Source organism: Phyllostomus discolor, chromosome 7 (genome assembly GCF_004126475.2).
Source record: "Phyllostomus discolor isolate MPI-MPIP mPhyDis1 chromosome 7, mPhyDis1.pri.v3, whole genome shotgun sequence".
NCBI lineage: Eukaryota > Metazoa > Chordata > Mammalia > Chiroptera > Phyllostomidae > Phyllostomus > Phyllostomus discolor.
In genome coordinates, this window is record NC_040909.2 from 30,816,569 (window position 1) to 30,844,263 (window position 27,695).

General features: G+C 43.3%; 1 protein-coding gene across 1 annotated transcript in view; it reads left to right on the top strand.

Annotated features, from left to right (window-relative positions):
- Nucleotides 1-4,630: 4,630 nt before the first annotated feature.
- The window catches only part of LOC114501492 (serotransferrin-like), a 47,481-nt gene continuing 24,416 nt past the window's right edge, over nt 4,631-27,695 (top strand). The window contains 14 exon segments of the mRNA XM_036030671.1: nt 4,631-4,772; nt 6,648-6,820; nt 12,885-12,993; nt 13,778-13,954; nt 14,613-14,760; nt 15,571-15,626; nt 16,158-16,336; nt 17,096-17,273; nt 18,394-18,548; nt 19,149-19,239; nt 19,833-19,871; nt 22,697-22,855; nt 24,380-24,524; nt 25,826-25,890. Coding sequence (XP_035886564.1) covers nt 4,730-4,772; nt 6,648-6,820; nt 12,885-12,993; nt 13,778-13,954; nt 14,613-14,760; nt 15,571-15,626; nt 16,158-16,336; nt 17,096-17,273; nt 18,394-18,548; nt 19,149-19,239; nt 19,833-19,871; nt 22,697-22,855; nt 24,380-24,524; nt 25,826-25,890 — 1,717 coding nt within the window. The 5' untranslated portion in view covers nt 4,631-4,729.

Sequence of the window (27,695 nt, forward strand, 5' to 3'; positions counted from 1 at the left end):
CATTATTTTCTCTACTTTTATATATATATGTAACTTTTTTCATATACACGTATAAGAAAAAGGAGGAAGATGACAAGAATCTGAAAAAGATCTTAAACCATAGCTAGTCAAGAGTTTAATTTACTTCTTAACATGGAGGAAGTGGAATAAACATGAGAACTAGACTAGATATCAACTGTGGTGGACATATGTCTACAAATCCTTAAGTATTTAGTAGACTGTATATAATTTTCTTTCCATACCACTAATTCAGTATCAAGTTATAGAGAGTATTTAGGTAATACTATTGATAATTAACACCTGAGTTGGTTATAGATCTTGGTGCTCAGACTTGGGCAGACAAGGTATGAAAAATTAAATGCATTCTATTCTTACCTTGCTATGCTACAACTTACATAAGCAACCAAATATCTATTTTAGGGATTTTTTAATTCCATATAAACTTTAGAACTACATTGTCAATCACAACAAAAAATATAAAACATTCATTGGGAGTTTGGGAGTTCATTGCATCTATACATTTATTTTGAGAGAACTGACATCTATACAATATTGGGTCTCCACTCTGTTTTGTGTATAACTTAAAGTTCCTTTAATTTGGGGGTGTAACTTAAAGTTTCTTTAATTTTTCTCAGTAATATTTTATAGTTTGATATATGCAAATTTTAGACATCTTGATAAACTAATTCCTAGGCATTTGTTATTTTATACTACTTTAAATAGCATTTTCATAGTCTTTTTCATTTTGTATATAGAAATACAATAGATTTTTGTATATTTAACTTGTATCCAGCCTAATATTGCCTGATATTTATCTTTCTAATACTTAATCATTTCTTAGAATTTTACACATGTACAATCATATATCATCTAAGAAAATGACAGTTTATTTTTTCCTTTTCAATCCCTTTACATATTACACGTTTTTCTTACCTGCCTATAATAGCAAAGACTGCAAGTAAAAATGTTGACTAGAGATAATAGTAGACCTTCTGATATTTTTCATGATTTTGAAGGGAAAGCTTTTGTCCACCATTCCACCACTGCATATAATTTTGTTTGTGTAAAAAACATTTCTTTCATATATGTGTGTATATATATATTACATATATTATATATTATAATATATATTCTGTTGTGTGTGTATTATATATATTATACACACACACATGCATACTTTGTCAGATTAAGCAAGTTTTCTAAGACAAGTTTGCTAAGAGGTTTTAAAATGAAAGGTTGTTGAATTTTACTAAATGCTGTTCCTGTACAGATGATATGGTCATATATTTTTCTCCTTTATTCTGTTAATGTGATCAATTACAGTGACTGATTTTCAAATAACTTGCATTCCCAGAATAAACAAACCCAAGTCGGTAACTTAGTATCCTTTTTAGATACTGCTGGATTCAATTTGTTAAAATTTTGCTTAGGATTTTTGCATCTATGTTAACGAAAGGTAATTTTTAAATCTTTGTCATAGTATCCTTGATGGTTTTTGCTTTCAAACTATACTTACTGGCCTTAAAAAAATTAGTCAGGGAGTAATCCATCTTTTTCTGCTCTCTGGATAGGTGAGTGTAAGACTCTAATTCTTTTTAAATGTTTAGTAGATTTTGTTGTGAAGATTTCTGCCCCTGGACAATTCTTCATGAAAAGGATATTTTTATGGATCCCTTGGGAAAAGAATGGAAAACTTGAGAATCATTGTCGAGGTGAGCGGTAAGACAGAGAGAGAGAGAGAGAGAGGCAGTGGTGTATGGCATTTCAGATTGTCCAACATTTTTCTAACCGGACTTCGCCCTTCGTTCCCACCTGTCTCACCACACTCTCCCTGAGCCGCAGGTCTGGGGGATAACAGGTCCATGATTACAGCAGTCTGTGAAACCCGCTAAGGTCTTTCACTCTGGTGGAGAAGGGCTTGTTTGTGGGCAGAGTGCAATGAGTGGGAGGTGGGGGAGGGACTGGTTTAAGCAGACAGAGGCTCTTTGTTTGCTCTGTTTCTTTGTAAATGAGGCAACATTTGGAAATAACAAATATTGGTTCCCAGAACTAACGCCTTTCTGCCCATCCTCTTTAGGTCAGCTACTCAACCTCTCTGCTCGTCTTATACCCATGTTCAGCTCTTTCTACAGGAGGGTCAATCTTGTTGAAACATAAGAACTTTACTGTTTATGATGGAAGATTTGGCTCATGACTTGGATTGTTCTGTTACTGGAAAATCTCTCATATTCATTTTCCATCTCTCTTTCCTCCTTTCTTCCCTTCCTTCCTCCCTTTATCCCCTCCTCTTCTGGATAAATAAAGAGAAGATCAATATCAAGAAGGCAGGCAGCTGTGGTCTGCAGAAAGCTGGTAAACTTGGGAGATTTGAGTTCAAGTTCCAGAGCTCTCTGAATGAGGGGCTGTCATTTTACTGTAGTGTTCACATTTAAACAATGGGGGACTGATTCCATCTCTTAAGGTGGTTGGTCAAGATCACAAGATCTTGCCCCAGAACAAGGCTTGGCACATGGCAGGCTCAAAACACGATACTTTCATTCCATCTGAACATAAGCCAGTGCAAACCTGAGGTTCTGCAGTCGGGGTACTAGATGGACCAGGGCTGCATGTCTGTGGAGAAATGGCGGGGCTGGGAGTACCCTGTTTATCTCTTTCTCATATGAGCTCCAGGGCCTCTGTGTGTCCATTTACCAGAAGAGAGAGTGTCCCTGATGAGTGGGTATATACACTCTGGAACCAGACTGCCTGATTTTGCATCTGACTCACCAGCTGACTTTGGACAAGTTTACTAACCTCTTAGAACCTCAGTTTCCCAGTCTCATCTGTGAAATGGGATTCTAATGCACCAACCACAGAGGGTTGGCATCCAGTAAAGCCCTAAGTGTTAGCCATCATTAAGTGGTAAAAGAGGGACAATGAGTTTCCTCACTCCAGAATGTCTCTGGTGTAAAATTAAGGGAGAGTGTCACAGGCCACCAAGGACATGAAACACTGTCATTATTAACCTTTACCTCCACACATCCCCATGCTCATTATGGACATGGGCACAGCCATACAACCAGGGCAATATACACATGTGCACCTCACAGCCAGCCTCACCCCTGCCTCCAAGGAATGAGAGACACGGGGGTTGTTCCTGTCCTTCCCCTGAGCTAGAACTAGAGCCCTGGGTCCCTGCCCATGTGAACAGGTGATATGGGACTCCTTCTGCCCATGTCTCATCTTACCTTCCTCCAGATGCCATGGGCTCTGTACTTTGTCCTCTGCTATGGGCTTGGACTCAGAGGGCTCCACTGAGGCAGGGCATAGGGTTGGCTGGCCTAGAGAAGGCTCAGCCTGGCCCAATGATGCTCTCTTTGAGGGGCTCAGGCTAGGATTTGGGCCTGTCACTGGAGGTGCTTGCCTCAGGAAAGTCTCCCCGTGTGAGTGCAACAGGGGCCCAGGGAGGAGAATCATGGTCCACTAACTTTGCATGGCCTCTACCAAGCTTCCCTGAGCTTGTGGATTAGCTCAACATTCAGCAACTCTCCTTCCTACTTCGGGGCAGACTCTGCAAGTTCACTGTAGGGCCTAAGGAAGGCATCAGTTGAACGTGGACATGCCTGCTCTGCAAAGCGCACTCCCAGCCAGCTCTGACCCTGACTTTCTCTCCATCTTCAAGGTCCCTACATGAAGCCAGATCCCCACCCCTCAGTGCCTTCCAACATGAAAGGAATAGAAATTTATAAAAGGATAAGTTAGTGTTTATGAATTTAAAAAGTTTACATGTTAGTTTAAATATATCAGTTTAAAAAGTCATATGTAGAATATAAAACTTCACTATTTTCTCCTGATAAGGATGTGCAATCAAAACTGTTTGGAGACCACTTTCCTGGATGACCCAGGGCATTGAGATCAGGCCACAACCTCCCCTGGGCCTCTTCCTTTGTGCTCTGAAAGAGAATGGTTTGTTTTGAGTCTCACAGAGCCCCGACCACATTTCTGGGCACCTTCTTGTGGGAGAGAATTGGTCCCTTCTGTGACTCTGTCCCTACGCCAACATGTCCAGCAGACTGCATGAAGGGAAGGAAGATTTCCAGTCCAGGAGTCTAAACTCAGCAGGGCACACGGGAGAGAGCAGCTCCTCAGTTGGGCAGGCCATTAGGACCCCAAGAGCAGGGGACCAACGCCTGGGGACAAGCAAAGGGTGATGAGCTTAGTGTCTCTGACTTGAGGCCAGCTTTATTCTTCTTTGACATCCTCTCCCCAGGAGGGTCTTTGCCTGTCACTCTTTGGTTCTAGTCTGGATGTGGGACAGTTCCCTTCTCCACCTGTGTGGTATGAGCACATAGGACTGGTGCAAGTCCAGCTCTGCCAAAAAGGGACTCGGCAGCAGTGTTCCCCCGACCCCCTCCTCAGGGCCCCTAACAGCTGCAGTTCCGTTCCTGGCACAGAGCAAACACATTTTAACAAGGGACCGATTTTTCTTTAACTTCCTTCCAATCAGCATTTTTTGTGCTGGATTCCATCCACAGTCTGGCCCAGAGCTCAGGAAATGAGGTGATAGGCGGGGGCGAGGAATGAAGGGGGAGAGCTGAGGGGCGATTGGGCAAGCGGGCTGTGCAAACACAGGAAGTCAAAGGTTGTGCTTGGTCTGCCCCGCCAGGGATAAAGGGGAGCGGGCGCTGTGAGTCCGCGCAGAAGCCGGTTAGTTTGTGCCTGCTGCGCGGCGCTGCCACCGACCCTGAGGATGAGGCTCATCATCTCCTCCCTGCTGACCTGCTCAGTCTTGGGTAAGTGCGGGCGAGGGGAAGGCCCCTTACACTCCGGATCTCGGCACACCACCCCCTGGGCTCCGTGCTCTGGCTGGAAGCGCAGGAGCCTTTCCTCAGCTCTTTCCCTGCCGCACTTCTGCACCTGCTTTGGTATTATTGCCTGGGGACAGCTCTGCGCCGGCGCGCAACTGCTGGCACTTGCTTGTGCCTGTTACTTTTTCACGCTTTTCTTGCCTCTTGCTCCTCCTCCTTGTCCAATCTTGCAATAGTGGAATACAACAAATTAGAGCACTCCCGTTATGATTTATCAAATTCCTTCGCTGGGGCCTCCTCAGTCAAGTTACAACAGTTTAGGGTGGCATTCAAGGCCTCCAGATTGATCTCCTCCTCGTTGATAGTCTTATGTCTCCTTTGAGTCATTGGCACTGATAATGTCCTGCCAATGATGTGCGGCTGTCCAGGGGGTGTTGGAGCATGGGATTTAAAGCCAGACTTCTTGGGTCCAGACTTCCTGGGTAGTACAGCCCAGCTTGGGAGGGTAGGTAAGGATAATTGAGGCCACGGATCCAGGCACCAGTGGAATTTGCTGCACACATCCCTGCACTGGGGCCTGTCACTGGATGGCCTCTCCAACTCTTATCACCTCCTGAGATTATTGGGGCCCCTTTGTCCTCTAACTTTTGCTTGTCACTTATGGTGCATCTGTCACACCTTTAGAGACTTCCATGTTTGGTCATTTGTCTCCCTTGAAATGTTTAACCTGGAGAGTTGGTCCCCCATTATTTGCCTTTGCCTCACCCCTTCCCCATCCTCTACCCTACAAGGACCTCATAGGGCTATGCAAGGTAAGTACATGACTGAAGACAAGTTGCTGCCCATGGGAACCCTGAAAGGAGTGGTTTGGGGAGGGTCTGCCCTGATTCCTTGTACTTCCTGGATCTCCCAGGACAGAGCTGGGGTAAAGGTCAGTTGGGGCAGTAAGGTCCCTGTGGTCCCTCTTAATGCATTCCAGAGAACTATACCCTCCCCCACTGCTGCCTGTTGTTTTGTGGATATTCAGCAGCTTCCCTGAGTTAGTTGATCTATGGAGAGTGGTGATAACAGGGGGCTTTGGGGACAGTGCCAAAGCTCACATGATGGAGACTACACATCTGCAACCACATGAGTTTTAGTAGATACAGATATGCTTGTCTTTATCTCCTCCTGATTGCAGCCAAAAAGACTGGTGAAAATTGAGGGGAACTGGAAACAGAGAGGACTACTGAGAATATGTGGAATTTCTAGTTATTCTTGGGACAGAGAACAACGGACAAGTGTCACAGGCAAATTCATGATGTCATCAATCATTTACCTCTACTGCCTAATCAGATGTAATTGACTGAGAACGTTACCTTCTTTGGTTCCCTGGGCAGAGGCCACAGTCTGGAAGTCAGTCTCAGCCACTAATAATAGGCTGGGTGACACTGGGTAAAACATCACTTCAAGCACAGGTCCCTCTTCTTTTAAAAATTCCTACCTTGTTGGCTTCCTGAGTTGTGGCATTCAGCCAGTGCCTTAAAGTAGCTGAAAATGCCATCACATGGCTAAGGCTTATGTGGAATTGCAGTCCTGTGAGTGAGGGGAAGAGGCATGGAGAACCCAGAGGAGCAGATTGTGATCTCCCATTGGGAACAGAGAGTCAAGCCAACATCTCTCTGGCCAGCAATGAGTTACAAGTGGGAGACTGCCTCCCCTTCTCTTGTCCCCACCTCAGAAGGCAGTGGAATCTGTACCCTTCGTTGTTCACGGACAGGAGGGGGGGAGGACAGGACAGGGGGATGTACTTTCAAGTCCCTTCAGAGGGTGCTGTCATCTCTCCCACTGTAACAAGGACCTCTGGCCTTTCTATCCTAGGGCTGTGTCTGGCTGTCCCCAGGGAAACTGTGAAATGGTGCACCATCTCCACTCATGAGGCCACTAAGTGCTCCGAATTCCGTGACAGTATGCAGAAACTCCAACCTGAAACTGGTCCTCTTGTCAGCTGTGTGAAGAAAACCTCCCACACTGACTGCATCAAGGCCATCGCAGTAAGTCACTGCTGCCTAAAGGAGAGTGGAGGATAATCCATACTTTCCTTCGCTCCTGGTGCTTCTTTAATCTGTACTCACACATAGGAGGCTGATGTGTGGGGCAGTCAACCCCCACTGTTAATAAAGTCCCTTCAGGAATGGACATAGGAGTGACCATCTTTAACGAGTCTTAAAGCAAAGTCCAACATGCTCTGAAAGGGGACCATTTTGAGGCACTATGTTCTCTGAATTCAGGGAAAAAACAAGAATGTTTGCTATCAAAATGATCATATAACACAATTTGGAAGTTCTTGCTACATCATGGGAAGTAGATGAATGATGCTCACAGGGAGGAGGAAAACGGTGTCAGGGTTGCAGGTGACAGCTGAACCTTTTGTTTTCTGGTTTTCCAAAATCCTCTTCTCTCCTTCAACGTGTTCCTGCCCGTTTGAGCCTATGTCAGATGCTGTGCTGGGCACTGGGCCTGCAGTGGTGAATTTGAACACACGTGTTCCTGCCCTGGCCAGCTGGCTCAGTTGGTTGGAGAATTGTCCCAAGCCCCACAAAGCTGAGGGTTCGATTCCCGGTCAGGGCACATACCTAGGTTGTAGGTTTGATCCCTAGTGTGGTGTATACAGGAGGCAACCAATGAATGTTTCTCTGTCACATCCATGTCTCTTTCTCTTTCTCTCTCCTCTAAATCAATTAAAAAACAACAACAACCATATCCATAGGTAAGGATTAAGTACACATGGTCCTTACTCTTGATGAGCTTACAGTCTAGTCAGGAGAGAAGAAAAACACGCAAACAAGCAGACATGTAATTTCAAATTCTGTGATGTACAATGAAGGGGGAAAGTGGAACACTCTGACAGAGCACTGGGTGTCAGGGACATCTCCCTGTGCAGGAACAATGAAGCTGAGACCCCAGGGGTGAGCATGGGCAAGCCAAGAGCCAGGGTGCAATACTCCAGGCATTGAACAACAGTGTGTGGAAAGGGCCTGAGACAGGGGAGAGCTGGGCTTGTCTGAGTTGCTGTAGGAAAGCCAGGGTGGCAGGGCAGAGCAAGGAGGAAACCAGAAGGAGCCATAATGTGGGAGAAGTAGACTCAGCCAGATGGAGCTTGATTAACTCAAGGAATCAGCGATTCAGTACAAACAATTCTTGTGTTCTGTTTTTGTTTTTGTTTTTAAATTGGACCTCAGGTACCATCATGGCTTAATTATAAGCCTTGAACTATGACCTAAGTTCAGCTTTGGTCTATGCATGCCGTTTTTATTTTTAAATATGTTAATAATATAAAACAATACTATGCACAAACCCATCACAAGTTCTGAAACCTTCATTATCACCAATAGTTTATGTCTGTAGGGCTACTCTGTGGCAGCACTGAATTCTGTGGGAATGGCGCCACTTGGGGTAGTGTAACCGCTGGGCCTACTCAGAGGGGCCTGTGTGTTTCCCCTGCCTGAGCAAACAGAATCCTGAGTTTTTTGCCTTTTATTTTAGTTTTAAGACTTACATAGGTATGTGTGAGTGACTGATAGTTTTGCTTCTTGAAAAATTATAAGCTTAAAATTACTTTATTTTCTGATACTTGCTTTTTCTCCCCAGTATTATGTTAAGTATAAGTCATGTTGCTGAATGTGGCTATTGTTCATTCATTTTCAGAGCTCTACAATAGTCCATTATGTTAGTATACCACAGTTTATTTGTTCTTTTCTGGTCATTAGGCACTTGGAGCGTTTTCAGTTTTTGTTAATGCTAATCAGAGCTTAAGGAATATTCTTACACAAATCTCCTGGGACATAAGAATTAAAAGTTTGTTTTGAGTGTATATATATATATATATATATAGGCAGACTTGTTGATCCATGGGATGTGTATTAGACTTTTAAAACAATGCCAAATATATGATTTTTAGCAAATACAATATGGTTATTTCAATTTACCTTCCACTAGCAGTGCAAGAGAGAATAATCCATATCATTCTTGGTGAGTTTGGTATTTTATCATTATGAAATAATCTCTGTCTCTGGCAGTGCTTTTTGACTAAATGCTGATACACACATACCACATCAGCTTTCTTTTGTTTAGTATCCTCCTATGCCTTTTTCCATTCTTTTATTTTCAACTTTCTGTGAGCTTAGCTTCAGGTGTATCTTTTGAACCTATGTATTGCTGGATTTTGTTAATGCCATCTGACAATTTCATTTGTTTAATATGATAAATTAGACCATAAGTAATTATTGTTATTATTTAAAAATTTGTACTTATTTTTGACATATTACTTTTTAATTTCTCTTAGTCCCACTTTCCCTCCAATTCCTAATTATTCTTTTTCTGATTTTTAAAAACTTAGTTTGTATAGGTATGTTCATTTGCATTGCTTTCCTTTTATTTTACTTAGCCCCCCCCCACTAGTGGTGAATTTAAATAGTTTCTATTCTTTAATTATTTCCCCTAAGTTTTTATTACATATTTTTAGGTTACTAAAGTGTTACAGTAAAATAAACTGACCCCCTACCCCCACCAGACTTGCCAAACAATGAAAGGATTCTGGAATATAGTAGCTCAGACTTCCCTCTTCCCTGTTTAGATATTACTATTTAATATTTTATATCTATCTTTATTAAGCCCACAAGGTAGTTACTTCATATATTTGCAGACACTATATATTAATATAAATACATATTTAAATATTTTAATTAATTTATTTTTAGAGAGAGGGGACGGGAGGGAGAAAGACAGGGAGTGAAATATTGATGCGAGAGAGAAATATCTCATACACACCCAGACCAGGGACTAAACCCGCAATCCAAGCATGGGCCCAGACTAGGAATCAAACCAATGACCTTTCACTTTGCAGGATGATGCCCAACCAATTGAGCTACACTGATCAAGGCTAAATATAAATATATTTTTATGTGTGTGTGTTTGTGTGTCAATGTATATGTGTGTGTACACACATCTAAAACCTCAAAAAGAGGAAGGGAAGAAGGAGAGTGAGAATATTTGGATTAACCTACATTTTTGCCATTTAATTTATTCACCATTATTTTTCATATTTCAGATCACCCTTCTGGACATGTTTTCTTCTTGAAATATGTTCTTTTGGCGATCCTTTAGAGTAAATCTCTTGGTGTTAGACTTGACCAGTTGCTTGTTTTTTGTGTTATAAATCTGGCTATCATTTCTGTAATGTTAGTGATCTTGAGCATCTTTTCATGTGCTTATTGGCCATTCATATGAATTCTTTGAATAAAAATTTATTCAAGTCCTTTGCCCATTTTTTAATTAGTTGTTTGCTTTTCTGTTGTTGAGTTTTTAGGAGTTCTCTATATGTTCTTGAATGATAATATTGCTGAATACATAATTGTAGTTTGACATTTTCAGTGTTTAAAAATATCCTGCTGTTTCTGATCTCCATTGTGACCGTTGAGGAGTCTTGTGTTGTCCCGTCACTCCTTCAGTGATCATCTCTAGATAGTTTTGAGGTTTCATTTTTTAGTCTGTGGCAATGTTCCACAGATACACTATGATATTTCCAGTTGTGGAAGTCTTGGTACTTATCCTGTTTGGGGGTTATTGGATCTATGGAGTAATGTTTTTCATCAGTTCTGGAAAATTTTGAACCATTATCTCTTTAAGTACTGCTTTTTCTTCAGTCTCTCCATTTGTTCTTTTAACTTCTAGGATTCCAAGATGACACGTGTTAGGCCTTCCTTAACGTAGCCTCCCTATCTTTTTAATCCTTTAAAAACAATTTCCAACCTCTGCACCTCTTTTTGGCAGCATCCAGTATAAATTCTTTAGATAAAATCTTCAGTTTACTAATTTTCACTTTAAACATATCTAATCAACTTGTTTCCCATTCATTTACTTTTGATTTTGACAGTTATATTTTTGTGTCTAGAAGCACCAATTAGTTTTTTTTTTCCTTTTTATTTCTGTAATTTCCTTTCCACAGGCTCAGGCCTGTGATTGTAGCCTTCACTGTGTACATAAAACTAAATACCTCATAGGTAGACCTTCTCCACTGCATCTGACAGTTCTAACCTCTACATCTCCTAAGGGCCCAAACCTGATTTTCTTGTTGATGCCCATGCATTGTGCCTTACCGTCTTCTGGGTTTGGTTATCTGCACCTGGGAGGTCATGGTTGATTTTAATACCCCGCCCCTCTCTGTTGGTTCAGGTTCCCCTCAGAATCCCTGCTGCTGTAGTGGACCCACTGAATGAGGCGTTGGCTCCTTGGTTCCTGAGGTCCTGAGCCTCCAGTGATTCCTCTCTGGGATCCTGGTGTCTTGTCCAAAAAAGACCCAACCTCTCTGTCCTGGGAAAGGATCTTGTTTATTTGCTTATTTACTTTGATTTTACAATATGTGTGGTGAATGGACGGAGTCTCTGAAGGTTTTCTTGTGATGCCAAGAAAGCCTCAAAGGTTGTTCCATATCTGGTGTCTAGTTGTGGAATGAAAGTAAATGTATTTAATGGCATTAAAATGTACACTTATAATGGCTAAATGGTAAATCTTATGATATGTATTTTATTATAATAAAACAATGATAAAAACAATGGCAACATTAAAAAGAAAAGTTTCAGCTAGACAAATATATAGCTTGGCTTACAATATTATTTCATTTCATTTAGAAATACTACTGTCTTATTCCCTACCTATAACATGACACAGATCATGGAGCTATTGCTGCTGCCTTATAATTTCATCAATTATAACTATTCATAGGGTTCAGGCAAGGGCTTCTAAACAAAAACATTTTCATTAAAGATATTTGAAGACAAAACGCAATAGAAATTTATTGTCTATATATAAAACAGTGCCTCTGCTTAAGAGAAAATAAATTACAGCCCTGACTGGGCTGCTCAGCTGGTTGGAGCATTGTCGTGTACACCAAAAGATTGTGGGTTTGGTTCCCCGTGAAGGCACATACCTCGTTTGTGGTCAGGGTACTCAAGGGCGGCAACAAATCAATATTTCTATCTCACATCAATGTTTCTCGCTCTTCCTTCCTCTCTCTCTAAAATCAATAAACATATCCTTTGATTAGCATTAATTTTTTTTCAAAGAGAAAATAAATTATAGATATGGTGAAAAGGTGCCTAAAATATTTAAAGGGAATTATTATTTTAAAGTTGAAGCAGAAAAATAAAATAACAATAGCAACCAGCAGGTAACAGTATAATGGAAAAAATAAACCCTTTCTGCCTAGATTTGAATCCCAGCTCCACTACTTACTATGTGGCCTTGAGAAGGGACTTAAAGTGTTTCTATTTTTTAATGTGTAAAACACAGCTGACTTGGACAGTGGTGAGCTGTGACAAGTCTCAGCAGACGAGTAAATGAACAATGGGCCATAATGGAAGTAATGATCATTTAGCACTTAGTGCAGAGCGAAGCAAGAAGTTAAAACCCAGAGAAACAATGAATCCATGAATGAAACAGTCCTGCACTTATATGGACCCAGCACAGGAAGGTACACCACTGAACACTGAATCAGAGTGGAGAAGAGTATCATCAAATCCCCACTGGCCCAGAAGGAGGGCTGAGAAGGCCTCAGCAGAAGGACCAAGATAAAGAGGTCACCAGAGCAAAGCACCAGAATTCTCAATGTAAACATGTGTAAAAGCATGGCCAGGCAGGCAGACCCAAGTCATTGGCTGCAACCTCCTTCAGAGCCTGCAGTGCATGGGCTGTGCACCTTGGCTGGTGAGAGGAGGGCAGCTTTCCCCCACAAGGCCTGCTAGCTGAAGCCTCTGGAACTGAAGCTGATCCCAAAAGATCGCATGTGGTTTTCTGGGCCAAGAGCCAGACTTCTCACCAAGGAAAAGAAAAATAATCTATTCTTTCCTCTATGTGGGAGAAATAGGAACATGGTGGCCCAGTTCCCTCACCAGAGTGCTGGAGCCCACTGAAGCTTGAGTTAGTGTGTGATGTGGCCAAGCTGATGGTTTTTCAAGCCCCAGATCCAAGAAGCCCCACCAGTCACCCTCACTCACCTGGGCTTAGGTGGGCTTTCCTAGAAGGGAGAGCTTCACTGGTGTCTGGGCTGTTTCCTTTCAGGCAAATGAAGCAGACGCTATGACACTGGATGCAGGCTGGGTGTATGAGGCAGGCCTGGCTCCCTACAATCTCAAACCTGTAGTGGCAGAGTTCTATGGCTCAGAAGCAGGTAAGTTTTCCCCGGGAACCCCAGAGACGGTTTGTTGGTGGCCATTGTTCTCCCCTGAGAGATGCTTGTTCTCTCCTGGTAGAGTCTTGTCTTGTTTAGGAGGGTGACAGAAGAGTGAGTGGGCAGTGAGGGGTCCTACTGGCCACCACAGGCACAGCTCAAGACCTCTGTGCCTTTGGGCTGGTTGAGGGCTGGTATAGCTGACACTGACCTCCTGGGCCAGGAAATGTGCTCCATGGAGAAACAGAGCAGGCTGGGTACAGCCTGACCTGAGCCATTAGGGTTCAGAGCTGTATATAGAAGCCTCCAAGAACCACGGGTACCTCACTCAGAGGAGAAACCACACTGGAGCACACATGCAGAGTCCCAACAGCCTTGTGACTCTTCTGAGGGTAACCTCGCTACCCCTGCCCGTGTCAGGGGACGGGAAATAGTTGGAGTCAGCAGTGTGGCCTCTGTGCCATAGCTCCAGTCTCCTGGTAGGCTTGGGTTGGCGGGTGTAGGCAGACAACCTGCAGGGCCAGGCTAGGAAAAATCCTTCAGGGCACAGGTGCACGTGGGGTCTTGCCTGTGTTTGCCTGGAGAGTTATTACAAATGTCCCCTCTGTAATCCTTTCTTTCCCCTCAAGCCTAGGAAACTGATTCTGACCCCTCCCTCTTTACCACCCAGCCCAACATGAGTGTGGCTTGTGGCTTCCTCTTCCCTAGTCAGGAGCCCAGCAGTGATGAGCAGTGTTTCCCTGGGGCCCAGGTTGCAGGTCTTCCATTCACACTGTCTCTGCAGATCCACAAACCAGCTATTATGCTGTGGCCGTGGTGAAGAAGGGCAGCGGCTTCCAGCTGAACCAGCTCAGAGGCAAAAAGTCTTGCCACACAGGCCTTGGCAGGTCTGCTGGGTGGATTGTCCCCATAGGCTTACTCTTTCCGCAACTGCCTGGGCCATGTGATCCTCTTCAGAAAGGTAAGCGGGCAGGAGGGTGAGCGCCCTGGGGCAGACATCCCTTCTGTAGGTGCCCACATAGGCTGCCCTGAGGTCACTCAGACATAATCATGTGTGAGGACTCTTGGGGTGGAGGTGGGAGGTTAACCAGGTTCAGCAGAGAATGTTTGGAGGAGCGGGGGTGAGGGCATCAGGCCTGACAGAAGGTTCAGGCAGGTCCAAGGTCACTGGGCCCTACTGTCCCCTTCCCTGGGGTGCTTTCCTTTCTGTGGATCATGTGTCTCCCACTCTGCTGGAGCTCTCTCTGGTGGCCATCTGCTGGCTATGCAGGCATGCACCTGCCCAGGTGTGCCTGGCATCTCCTGGGCATGGCTTCCAGAGGAGACCTCTGTCTGCAATGTTCCAATCTGACAAGGTAGAGAGGGGAGCTGACAGTGACCTGAGACAGGCCTTTGTTGGTGGCAGGCAGAGTTCTAATTTCTGGGGGAAGGCAGGGAGTAACCTGGTCCTTTTTGAAACCCTGATCTTGAAGAGGGACCACACATAAGGCCAGCTGGGGCCTGTATGCTGGTTTTGCTCTGGGTGCTCTCTGTTCACACGTGAGTCTGGGCTGGGAGCTGTGACTGTCTCTGGCCAGGTTTGGCTCATGCCCTTTGTTCCACATCTTTGTGTTGAGCAGCAGTGGGCAATTTCTTCGCGGGCAGCTGTGTCCCCTGTGCGGATCGGACGGCCTTCCCCAAACTGTGTCAACTGTGTGCAGGAAAAGGGAGCAACAAGTGTGCCTGCTCTACCCACGAACCATACTTTGGCTACTCGGGTGCCCTCAAGTGAGTGAGACTGGCTACTGGTTCATGGCAGCCAAAGTGTTCAATGTCCTCAGGCTGGGAAACCCTCCTGGACCACGCAGAGCCCAGCTTGCAACAGGGGTATTCAGGAGGCCTAATCCCCTCACAGTGACTCAGAGATCCAGCTGGGTCTCCCCAGCCAGGCCAGTTCACACTCCTGTCATGTGACATTGATAAGGATGTCCTTTATCAAAGAGTCCCCCTTTCCTGGGGACTTTTGCATGTTCCCAGAGCCCTTGAATCTGGACAGTGTGTCTTCTCACTGGGCCAAACCTGAGGGGACAAGCATGTCCCTAGTGTCTGGGCCATTCTTCAGTGACCAACCCTTTGTTTTCTATTGCAGCAGTCCCTTGTTCAATGTACTGGTCTCTCTCCTGCCTCCCCTCGTGGTCTCTATGCAGATAGCTCACATGGCTCTTTTCTTGCTCCTTCTTTTCCCCTGGTTATATCCTACAGTTTTATAGTTAGCTGAGGGTACTTCTTCTCCATCAGGAGATACTCTGCCTTTATCCTCCATTTCAGAAGTTTGAAAACTCTTCTCCGTACTAAAATATCATTAGTGCCTTTTTACTGCTTTGGAGCACACCGAGAAGGACCTCCAGCTCCTGTGAGCTCATCCCTCTGACATCAGTGGTATCAACACCCCATGGTGCTTCCTCTGCTGTACGATGGCAAAGAGGCCTCCACCAGGCTCTCCCCTTGTCCCAGGGCTGGATAGTGGGATCAGACCCTCAAGCCCAAGGAGAAGGGTCTTGTCCTGCAGAAACCCTTCTAATATATTTCTTCTCACAGGTGTCTGATGGAAGGTGATGGGGACGTGGCCTTTATCAAGCACTTGACAGTACTCGGTAAGTGATAGAAGAATAATTTGCGGATCCCCTCCAAGCAGTGGGCCTTCTCATTTTCCTGCCTCCTTTTTCATGCTCAGCAGTCAGACATGAGCACAGCGTGTTCCTCCTTTATCACTGTTTGGGTTTCTATCTGTGCAGAGGTATGCGGCTGGAGGGTCCCTGCCTTGACTCCTGGGCCTCTTTCCATCATTCAATCTCCTGGATGTACAGGGACCTCTTAAGTGTTGCCATAGTAAAGGATTGGGGGCAGGTCTGGTCAACTCTGGCCTGTAGTTGGCCTGCTGAGATGAGACCAATTATGAGATATGAGGCAGTCACCTCTGCACTGGGTATCAGAAGCTTCCTTGCCTGTAACTGGCTGTGGGATCTTGAGCAAGTCAGGTTCCTTATATTCTCTGGCCCTCGGTGTTTGCTCTAGGCTTTTCAGCTCGTATATTTTATGATGCCATGGGATTGCAAGGGAGGGGGAGGAGGACCATAGCTCATGGCTTTGCCTGCAGTAGGTTCTTCTGGGCTTTCCTTCTCCAGACACTCTTACAAACCAGGCTGAGAGGGACAAGTATGAGCTGCTCTGCAGAGACAACACCCGGAAGCCAGTTGACAAATATAAGGAATGCCACCTGGCCAGAGTCCCTTCCCATGCTGTTGTGGCCCGAAGTGTAGATGGCAAGGAGGACTCAATCTGGGAGCTTCTCAATAAGGCCCAGGTACCAAATCCACTGCCCTCCTTCCTACTTTAATGGTCCTTTGCTTGGATTGGGGGCATTTTCCTTTGTTCCTTTATTGCCACTGTAGAATCTTCTGTTTACAGGACATAGTGGGAATTATGCCACACATCTTCCACTTATCCAAAAGTGCCCAACAGGAATTCTTCTGAGTGGCAGAGAGCCCAGTTCTGCTTTATCATCTACCAGACGCTGACATTTTGGATCAGTGATGTAAAGATGTTCCTTATTGCTCCATTTCATTTCTTTCCATCAAAATCAGGCCTTATAGGACAAGGGCAAACACTCTTTCCCTTGAAGGCCTTCCATGACCTCCCCAGAAGGAAATGATCTCTTTCCTATTGTTCCTCCACCTGACTGCAAGAGAGCCACAGGCACAACCAGCTTTGTATCCCTAGAGCAGCGGAATGCCAGAAAGGAGCCAACTATCTATCACCTAGCCCTCCCATCCATCCACCAAGAGTTTAAGTGGCAACCACACAGTGTCAGCCTCTGACAAATTCTTTTTTTGTAGTCACTGAGCCATCAACGCAGCCAGGGAGACAAGCACAGGAACATATCCAGGGAGATAGGGCTGGGAGGAAAGGTAACAAGCAGCACAGAGCAGGCCTGACTGCCTTCTTTACTGGTATCTTGAAAATATCAGTTTAATTTAGTTTTCTGGGATTTTAGTCTTTCTTTACAACCTACTTTGTCACTGTAGCCACTCACTGTTTTTTATATTTTTTTTACTATACATAGGAACATTTTGGCAGAGGTAAATCTATACAATTCCAGCTCTTCAACTCCTCTCATGGGAAAGACCTGCTATTTAAGGACAGTGCCCAAGGGTTTTTAAAGATCCCCCCTAAGATGGACTCCAAGATGTACCTAGGATATGAATATGTCACTGCTCTTGAGAACCTGAGGGAAGGGTCATGTGAGTACTTGGGAAGGATCATGTGACCTTAGGAGTTTGGAAACATGGTGAGGGCGGGAGCTTGAAAACCTGCTGTCATGTTATCTGCCCTAGCTATCGGACAGATGCTAAATGGCATTCATCATCGTGAGATGGGCCTGGACATCACCAAAGGGCATTAAAGGAAATTCATTCTTAAAATGATATTATTTCTATTGCATAAATTGGGGCTGCTCCAACTACTCTATGAAGTCAATTAGCCTGGCACAAAGTCAAAGAGAATGAAATTAATTGCATAGCTGCAGCCAAGCATGGTCAACATGTGGCCTAGGGAGGCTGTAGCTCTAGACAGGTCCATCCTGTTCTTAAATTTCCTTGGGTCACTGGAAGTTTGTTTGATCATTTACTTATTCAATAGACATTTATTATCTGGCAATAAATTGTGCTAGATGCTGTGTATATAATGGTGAGACAAACATAGATTAGATTCTGCTATCACGGAACTTTTTCACTAGTGGAGAAGATAAATGTTCAATGAATAGTCATTCTATTGAATGATCAATTAAAAAGGAGAGATTTACTCAGAATAAGCTAAAAAAAAGCAGAACAAAATATCATGGTCCTATGAAATCATGGAAACAAAAACATGTCCTGGAGTTAAGGTAAGGCTTCCCTGAGGAAGTGACTTTTGAGCTGAGTCTGAAAGATGTCCACTAGGTAGATGTCCATTTATTCAGTGGACATTTATTGCACCAACTACGGGCCAGGCACTGTCCTCAAAAATGAGGGTGCTATGGAGAAAAAGACAGGGATGGCCCTTGCGTGGCTGAGCTTATGTTCTTCTACAGGGAACAGAAAATAAATGATGAACAAATAAAAAAGAGCAGCTCAAGTGGCTAAGTGTTATTTCAAAAAGAAGAGGAAATAAACTAGCCTAGAGTGATAGAGTATCCAGTAGTTGGGAGCATGATAAGAAGTCAACCAAGACTTAATTGCCTTTGCCTTCTAAGATGATTAATTCCTTGAATGGGATCTGTTTGAGCAAATTACAGCATTTTCATGAATGCAGTTAGTAGCATTTATAACCAGTAGGCAGCTTCTGGTGCCTTTCTAAACCCTCATTCTCTTTCTTATGCCCTAGGCCCACCTGTCCCAAAAAATGAATGCCGGAGTGTGAAATGGTGTGCAGTAGGCCACCATGAGAGGGCCAAATGTGATGAGTGGAGTATAGGGAGTAATGGGAAAGTAAATTGTGAATCTGCAGACTCCACTGAAGACTGCATTGCCAAGATCATGGTATGTCATTCCCATCTCCATAGGGCAGCATCCCTGCACTGCTGCCTGCCTGTCCCTAAGGCTGAGGAAGTATTCCTGGGAATGAGATGAAAACCCAGGAATATTCAGATATGTGGGCAGCTAACTCACTGGGCAAAATGAGTTAAGAACCTTGCCCTCACTGTAGGAGCCCAGCCCCACAGGAGCGTCAGTACTTTTGAGCTTATGGATGTGATGGGCTCCTTGGGGCTGGGCTCCACTCATCTGTCTCACAAAGGAGAATTCTTGGTGTCAGAAGGTTGTTGTGGGAATGTCTCTGGGACAGTGTGTCCTATTAGAGAACAGGTGGACTGAATGTGGGTCTTTGCCCCTCAAGAAACTAAGCAAGGCATCTAGAACTGATCATCTGTTCTTGATGGTTTGGGTGAAAATGACAGTACATTTTATTTTCTATACTGGGTGTACCTGGCTGATCCTTTGGAGATCCAGAACTAGCAGTGGCTGTCTCCTGGGTCATTCGTGACCTATGCTGGGAAGGCTGCTTCAAGGAAATACCTGGAAGGGCAGATGGGACAGTAAATAGCCTCTTTTCATCTGCTCTGTTGTGCTGTGCCTTTGCAGAAAGGAGAAGCTGATGCCATGAGCTTGGATGGAGGGTTCATCTACATTGCGGGCAAGTGTGGTCTGGTGCCTGTCCTGGCAGAGAACTACAGTAAGTAGAAGTGCCCCTCAGTGTTTTATTTCCTCTAGGAAATAAAGGAGATGGGAAAATCATAGCCTGATTCATACCACATCGGCCATAAAGTTCTTGCTTACTGAGCACCTCCTATTTCCCAGGCTCTGGGTTCCCTCATCCCTAATCCCCACAGTTATCTTGAAGGGTAGATCTTCTATCATACCTTCCACCAGCGGAAATGGAGGCTTTGCACTGTGAAGTTCCAGCTAAAAGGGACTCCAATGCAGAGGGCAGTTGGGATTCTCACTTGGGATTTCTGGCAGATCTTGCTTGCAAAACTCATACTTCTCCTATCACTGTGATGCAGGGATTCAAGTACAGTAGGTAGGGACAACTGTGACTGACCCCAGAACAGACAGAGCAGGAAACTTGAAATTCATAATTTTGGGCTACATTCCATAGGCTAGTGAATTAAAGTGAATTTGCACAATCAAGAGAGCCTGGGTTTTGGGGGAATTAGTGATATGTAGTTTTCCTGGCTCTTTTTATTCCAATCTACAACATGAGAAAGCCATGATTTTCAATCTGTAAATGAATATTTAATGACTTCTTAATTTTCTCTTCTCCAGAATCTCATGACACAGATTGTGAGAAAACACCAGAAAAAGGTGAGTTGGGATTGGTAACCTCATGAGTTTAAGATAAATTCCATTGATTTTGCGAAAGAGGAAGGCAAGTTTAAATTAAAATCAAAAGTAGAAGGCAGTGAAAGATCAATTTTTAGAATGCAAAAGAATCATGGAAAGATAATAATTGGTACTGATGGTTACTCTTTTACACTTGCCATGGCCTGCATGCACATAAGATGTCCCACTTAATCCTGTATGGTGGGTCTTGTCGATGCATAAGAGGACCAACAGCTGAGAGAGTTTACAAGCTGTCTAGGCTCCTATATCCAGTAAGAAAATCCACACCCTCCTCACTGCTCCTGACTGCCTTGCATTACATTAGGCCTGCACAATGTCAAATGAGAGTTAGCATCAGTGAGGAGCCTTGTATATTTGTGGTTGGCAGGGATGAGGAGATTGGCTCACACAGACAGATGTTTAGGAATATAAAATTACCCAGTCTCCCAGCCAGGGCTGGGCTCAGAACCCAGGCCAACCTGGCTCTCACCCAGAGGTCTGGCTGGGGTGGATCTGGAGAGATGGGGTGGGAGCAAGTCAGGAAGTCTTACACCACAGTGGGCACTAGGTCCCAGAACCCCTATGCTCAGGCCTCTCCAGGTTATTTCCCAGCTACTTGTGTGCAAGTCTGTCTTGTGACTCCCTCTGATTATAACCTCCAAGCCTTTTTTTAAAGTCTTTTTTTATTGATTATGCTATTACAGTTTTCCCAATTTTCTCCCCTTTATCTTCCCTCCACCCTGTCCCCCCAACCCTCCAGCATTCCCCCCCACTTAGTTCATGTCCATGGGTTGTACATATAAGTTCTTTGAGTCCTCTGTTTCCTACACCATTTTTTATCTTTCCCTGTCTACTTTATGCCTACTAATCATGCTGCTTCTTCCCCTCCATTCCTCCCTTCTCCCTCTCCACTGAACTCCCTCTGTGTGATGTCCATTTCTCTGATTCTGTTCCTGTTCTGGCTGTTTGCTTATTTTTTGTTTTCATTGTTTTTCTTTCCTTTTAGGTTCATTTGTTGATAGTTATGAGTTTGTTGTCATTTTATGTTCATATTTTTGATCTTCATTTTTCTTAGTTAAGTCCCTTTAACATTTAATATAATAAGAGCTTGGTGATGATGAACTCCTTTAACTTGACTTTATCTGGGAAGCACTTTATCTGCCCTTCTATTCTAAATGAAAGCTTTGCTGTTTAGAGTAATCTTGGATGTAGGTCCTTGCCTTTCATGACTTCAAATACTTCTTTCCAGTGCCTTCTTGCCTGTAAGGTTTCTTTTGAGAAATCAGCTGATAGCCTTATGGGAACTCCTTTGTAGGTAACTGTCTCCTTTTCTCTTGCTGCTCTTAGGATTTTCTCTTTGTCTTTAATCTTGAGTAACTTAATGATGATGTGCCTTGGTGTGTTGCTCTTTGGGTCCTACTTCTTTGGGACTCTCTGGGCTTCCTGGACTTCCTGGAAGTCTATTTCCTTCGCCGGATCGAGGAAGTTTTCCTTCATTATTTGTTCAAATAAGTTTTCAATTTCTTGTTGTTGCTCTTCTCCTTCTGGCACCCCTATAATTCGGATGTTGGAATGTTTCAGGTTGTCCCAGAGTCCTCAGCCTCTCTTCATTTTTTTGGATTCTTCTTTCTTTGTTCTGATCCAGTCGGATGTTTATTTCTTCCTTTTGTTCCAAATCATTGCTTTGAATCCTGGTTTCCTTCTTGTCACTGTTGGTTCCCTGAATATTTTGTTTTATTTCATTTTGGCTATCTTTCATTTGTTCTTTCATTTTGCGTGGTAACCCCAGCCATAGCCCACAGTCAGCTCTGAGGCTCAGTTTTCCCCTTAAGTCGGTCCCTCCATGCAGCTCCACAGAGCTCGGCAGTCAGCCCGCCCCTCAGCTGCCTCACCAAGGTGATTCTGAGTCACGCACCCCATGGGTCTGCCTTACTGGTCTGGTTGTTCTGGTTGACTTTTTCTTTAATTCTTTGGTTGTCAGAGTTCCATGCAGCTTGATTTTCTGATGCTTCTGATTGTTTATTGATTTTAGATTGGCTGTTATCCTCTTTTTTGGTTGTGAGAGGAAGCTAAGGGCTTTTACCTGTGCCTCCATATTGGCCGGAACTCCCTCCAAGCCTTTTTCTGTTACTCAAGGAGCCAATCTCATTAGCAGAACACAGAAAGGCCCATTCTTATTCTATGGATAATATAACTTCTCTGTTTTGTGTTGTAAACAATTTATTGAGTTAAATTAGAAAGTGAAATCTTGGGTTGATGTTCTGTTCCCAAGTTAAAGGATCAGTAACTATCTGCTGCTAAAGATGGCAGCTGACTTTTGACAGTTTCCACTTCACATATTTATTTTGGTGCAAACCTGTATTTTTCTTATCACAAAATATCTGGCCAGAATATTCCCTGCAGTTTATTATTCATGTACCACTCTTTACTAAAATTGTTATTGTATAAAATGTTGGAGTTACATGTACACTTCTGTATGCATTCCTCTGATATTGTACAGTGGAGGATGAGTTGCTGATTTACAGTTTCAGTACCTTTGTGGCTTTGGGAAGGGTCATATATCAGCCATTGATCTGATGATAATATATTCTTACTATTTTGACTTTTTCAGTGCAGATTAATCTCCATTTGACAGAGTGACTTGGACTTCACCTTAATCAGTTATTGGGAAGGGCCCTTTCAAAGACAATAGAAATGATTCAGAATAATTTTGTTTCCATAGGGAGATGGCAGGGTTTGACTGCAGAGAGACACTCTGGAGGGCCTAGAGGTGTTAATACATCCTTTTTTTGGTATCTTTCTGGTAGGGTATTTTGCTGTGGCTGTGGTGAAATCATCAGCACCAGATGACCTCACCTGGAACTCTCTAAAAGGCAAGAAGTCCTGTCACACTGCAGTAGATAGAACTGCTGGCTGGAACATCCCCATGGGCCTACTCTACAACAAGATCAACCATTGTGAATTTGGTGAGTGAATCCCAGGAGGTCACTGTAGTCAGGACAGGGCAGAAAGAGGTATACTAGAAAGGGAGTGGTATGGTACAAAACACTTCCGTGGCCCTGGATCTATGGTAGTTAAAATTTGGTTAAAGAGGACCTCAAGAAAATACCTAAAAGAAATGGTAGGGCTGGGGAGATGAATCAGAATGGTTCTTTTTGGTTGCACATAATGGCTTACCTTTCTCTCCACTAAAAAAAGAGGAGAGGTGAGTAGTCCATGCTGATATAATCATTAGAAACCCAGGCTCCTTCCCTTTTTCTGCCTCATGGTTCTGAGCATGAGGCCTCCATCTTCAAGGTCACCCATAATTGCCATCACATCCATAATCCAGGAGGCCTCAAGGAGCAAGGAGTAAGGACAACTTAAAGTGTATGCCACCTACTGTTAATTTCTTAAAGAAGCCATTCAGGAAATCTAACCCAACTACTGCGATTAACTTCTCACTGCCCAGAACTTAGGCACACAGTCCACTCAGCAGTAAAAGAAGCTGAAGGTGTCATCTTGTTAAACAAATTAAAAATAGAATTACCATAGCATCCGGCAATTCCACTACTGGGTATTATCCAAAACAAGCAAAAACACTAATTCAGAAAGACACATGTGCTCCCATGTTCACTGCAGTGTTATTTACAATAGCCAAGATGTGGAAACAATGTGTCTTTCGATAGATGAGTGGATAAGGAAAATGTGGGATACACACATGCACATATACACACTGGAATATTATTCAGCCATAAAAAAAAACAAACAAGGAAATTTTGCCATTTGCTATGATATGGATTGACCTCAAGGGCATTATAGTAAGTGAAATAAGTCAGACAGAGAAAAACGAATACCATATAATCTCATTTATATGTGGAATCTAAAAAAAAAAAAGAAACCAAACTGAGCTATTAGATACACAAAAGACATTGCTGGTTGCCAGGGGCCAGGGGTGGGGTTTGGACAACATGGGTAAAGTGTATTAAAAGGTACAAACTTCCAGTTATAAAGTAAATAAGTCATGGGGTGATGCGCAGCATGGTGACTAAAGTTAATAATGCTGTGTTGCATATTTAAAAGTTGCTAAAAGAGATCTTACATTTCTCATCAAAAGAAAAAGAATTTATAACTATGTGGGGTGACAGATGTTAACTAGATTTATTGTGGTGATCATTTCACAATATATTCACAGTCATTATGCTGTATACCTGAAACTGATAATAATGTTAAATGTCAATTATATATCAATAAAATAATTAATGGAGAAAAACATTTTAAAAACTAGAGCTTTGTTATGAAGGAACAAGGGGAAATGCCTATTGGGTCAATAGCTATAATCCTGCTACAGGGCTTTCTAGGCAATATGAGTGTGTGGGATCCTCAGGTCTCTTTAAGGTCTTGGCGGTCTCTACCTGTTTGGGGCCATACACACCTTTTACGTGTCAGATGAAGGCCATTCATATTGACTTGATTAGGAAAAGCTGACTTCCTCTTGTCCTTCTGCACAGATAAATATTTCAGTCAAGGCTGTGCTCCTGGGTATGAGCCAACTTCCAGTCTCTGTGCTCTTTGTATTGGCTCAGAAAATAATCCAGAAAGGAAGTGTCAAGCCAACAGCAATGAGAGATACTATGGTTATACGGGGGCTTTCAGGTAAGTCTTATAACACTAATATGAAAATAACACCCCCAGCTCTCACAAGATTCCTTTTTAGGAACTCAGGAGAGTTTTCATGTTTCTAGTCTGCTGGTCCTGCATGTATCAGGGTGCCACATTCAGCAACCCTACGAAGAACCCTTTCACACGGAGTCTCCAGACCTGGCTGTCATAGACAGCAAAGACTGGCAGCATGATACAAACTAGAAGTTCTCAAGAGAGGGCAGTCGGCCCTCTGGGGACATTTGGCAGTGTCTGGAGATGTTTTTAATTATCAAATAGGGCTAGAGCGGGCTGGGGATGTTGCTTCTGACATCTAGTTGGTAGAGGCTGCTAAACATCCTGCATGCATACGGCAGCACCCTACAACAAAGAGTGATCTGGTTCAAAATGTTACCAGTGCCGGTGTGTGGGGACCCTAACACAGCTGAATACAGGGGTCGGGGGCCTGGCCTGTGCTCTTCCATGCATCTTTGGGGAACCTGCAACCATACTCACCTGGAAATATACGAAAGTAAAGCACATGGTTTTTACATTCCCAACTACATCTCTATTCCATGGAATGTTTACCATTTTCATAGAGACACCTGTGCACCTTATGACCTTATACCTTTTAACTACTCTTTCTCATTCAGGCCTGCGTTACTTAGTAGTTCATGAATCCATCAACTTGCACAGTAATGGCAGTATTGTAACTGAACTTCTCAGTATTAAAGGAAAAAAAAAGAAAGGTTATCCCACACTGGAAAACTACTCTCTAATATCTGTTTTAATACTAGGAAAATGATGTAGTCCTCTCTGTTGGAGAAACTATTCCAGAATTTAAGATTTAGTGTGTAGAACCAAGATTATATAACTCACAGGTGACAAACACAAGGCCTGCCGAAGCAGGCCCTCCACCTTGTGTTGTCCAGCCTGGCACCTTGTTTCTACCCAGCAGCAGAGCCGAGCTCCTTGCCCCTAGTTAAGGAGTAGGTACATTTATACAGTCCTAAAATTACATTTGCCCTTTGAAAGCAACTGCAAGGCTGATGTGGCCCCAGGTGAAAATGAGTTTGACACCCCTGGTATAACTATAAACCAAATCAGAGGTTTCGTTTTCTTTTACTTTACTATTTACATTAGTAATATATGTAAGATTAGTGATAAATCTATTATTGGTAATAATAGGTTAATGATAGAAGGGGAGTCACAATTGCTGATATCAGATGGCCAGCCCTAGATCTGTAAAGTGGCCCTCCTGAATGACAGATGTATCTTGCTGACTTCTTCCTTCCTTTCTACCTGGCTCTCTGTAGGTGTCTGGTTGAGAGTGGAGATGTGGCCTTTGTGAAAGACCAGACTGTCAAACAGAACACTGAGGGTACGTGCACATGCTCCTCTGCCCCTAAAAATTGGGGTTGCTGGGTTCCTTTGTGCTCAGGATGCTGGGTGGAGGTGTTATGGACTCTGTCAGGCTCCATAGCTCTGATTCCCAACATTTTTTATTCAGTGAAGAGAGAAGTTTTCATGTGGGCAAGCAGAATGGTAAGGACTGTGAGGTCCTACTGGACCTAAATTCTCTCCCAGGAACCCTACCATGGGTGCAGGCATTATGTTCCTGTCCCCTAAATACTGCAAGGCACATTTCTTAAGAACAAGGATATTCTCTTATATGCCTGCATTACAGTGATCCAGATCAGGATATTTATATTAACATGGATTCAATACTCATCATATCCACAGTTCATATTCAGATTTTCTGAATCACTGCTAAAAGGCACTTTATAATTCTTTCCATATTTCCAGGTCCAATATATATTCCAATATATTTTATGTCCACTGAAAAAACCTAGAGATAGTGGCACATCAGTAGCAATGAGCACCAAGATCTTGGATCTAGAACTGCCTCCAATAAAAGGAACCAGGGCCCCTTACAACCATAGCTGATTCTAGAGCTGGGCAGGGAAAATACAAGGTGAGCTTGTTACATCAGAGTGAAGTGCTCAGAGTCATGGACATATGGAAGCACACAGGAAACATTTTTAAGGACGTCCCACTGGCCAAATCTGGGATATTCTGAACATTAAAAGAAATAATAATAATATAAAAGATAATAACCCACTGGATAAAAGAAGAATACATGAGTCCATCCTGATTAAACAAATGAAGGTAAAAAGATAGATCTTCCTTATTGTACAATGCTAACTAATAAATGTAGAAATAATTATAGAGTTAAAAAAACAATCATTTGGCACTCAATACAGTAATAATTTATTCAGTCAAGAATCATTATTGGATACTAAAACTAGTGGGTGAATATTGACGTTAAAAAACAGAACAGGATTTTTTAAAAGTTGGTAAGAATGATGAGTACTTCATCTGCCTGTTCTGTATTATCAAATGCACTACAGTTTACACAGCTGTTACCTCCTTCCTTTCCTCATGCCCCTTCACACAACCTCAAATCTTGCCTGCAACTCATCTAGAATGAACTAGTGTGGCACCAACTCATCCAAGAAGCCTTCCCTGATGGCACATACATATCGACAACAGACTCCCTTATCCATATTGCTAGTATTATTGAATTTATCACATTCTGTAATAAACTGTGGCCACAGGAAATCTTTGAGCTCTTTCTTCCTCCTTTTATATCTCAACATCAACTATAGTATGTGGCACATAGGAGTTGCTAAGTTCTTACTTGAAGGAATATTCTTTTGGCTAATTTTTCTTTCTTCTCTCCTATTATTTTTGCTTTTTTCTTTAAGGGAGGTCCTTTTTCCTGCTGTTGGGTGTTACCCTAAGACTAGTTCTTTGTCACTTCTTGATTTCTTTTTGTATTCTTCTGAGTAGGACTTCCCTCTCTAGGCTCCAACTCCCCACTGTTTGCAGTGACCCTAAAAGCCAGACCTACTGAGGGGAACTTAGAGAGGAGGCCTAACCTCCCATCTAAAAGCATCCCAGGATCTCTATTTGCCATGTGGTAATTTTTATGTGCAAAGTATACTGGCTCAGCAACCTCAGTCTGTACAAATCCAAGTTCCTTGTATTCATTCTCTCAAAATCCAGTCCTCTCCCCACGTCCTCTGTCCCTACTACAGACTTTACTACATGCCCTGTCAGTCAAGCCTAGATCAATTCCTCAGTCAGTATGGTTTTTGTTTCTTCAAAATGTGTCTTTATTAA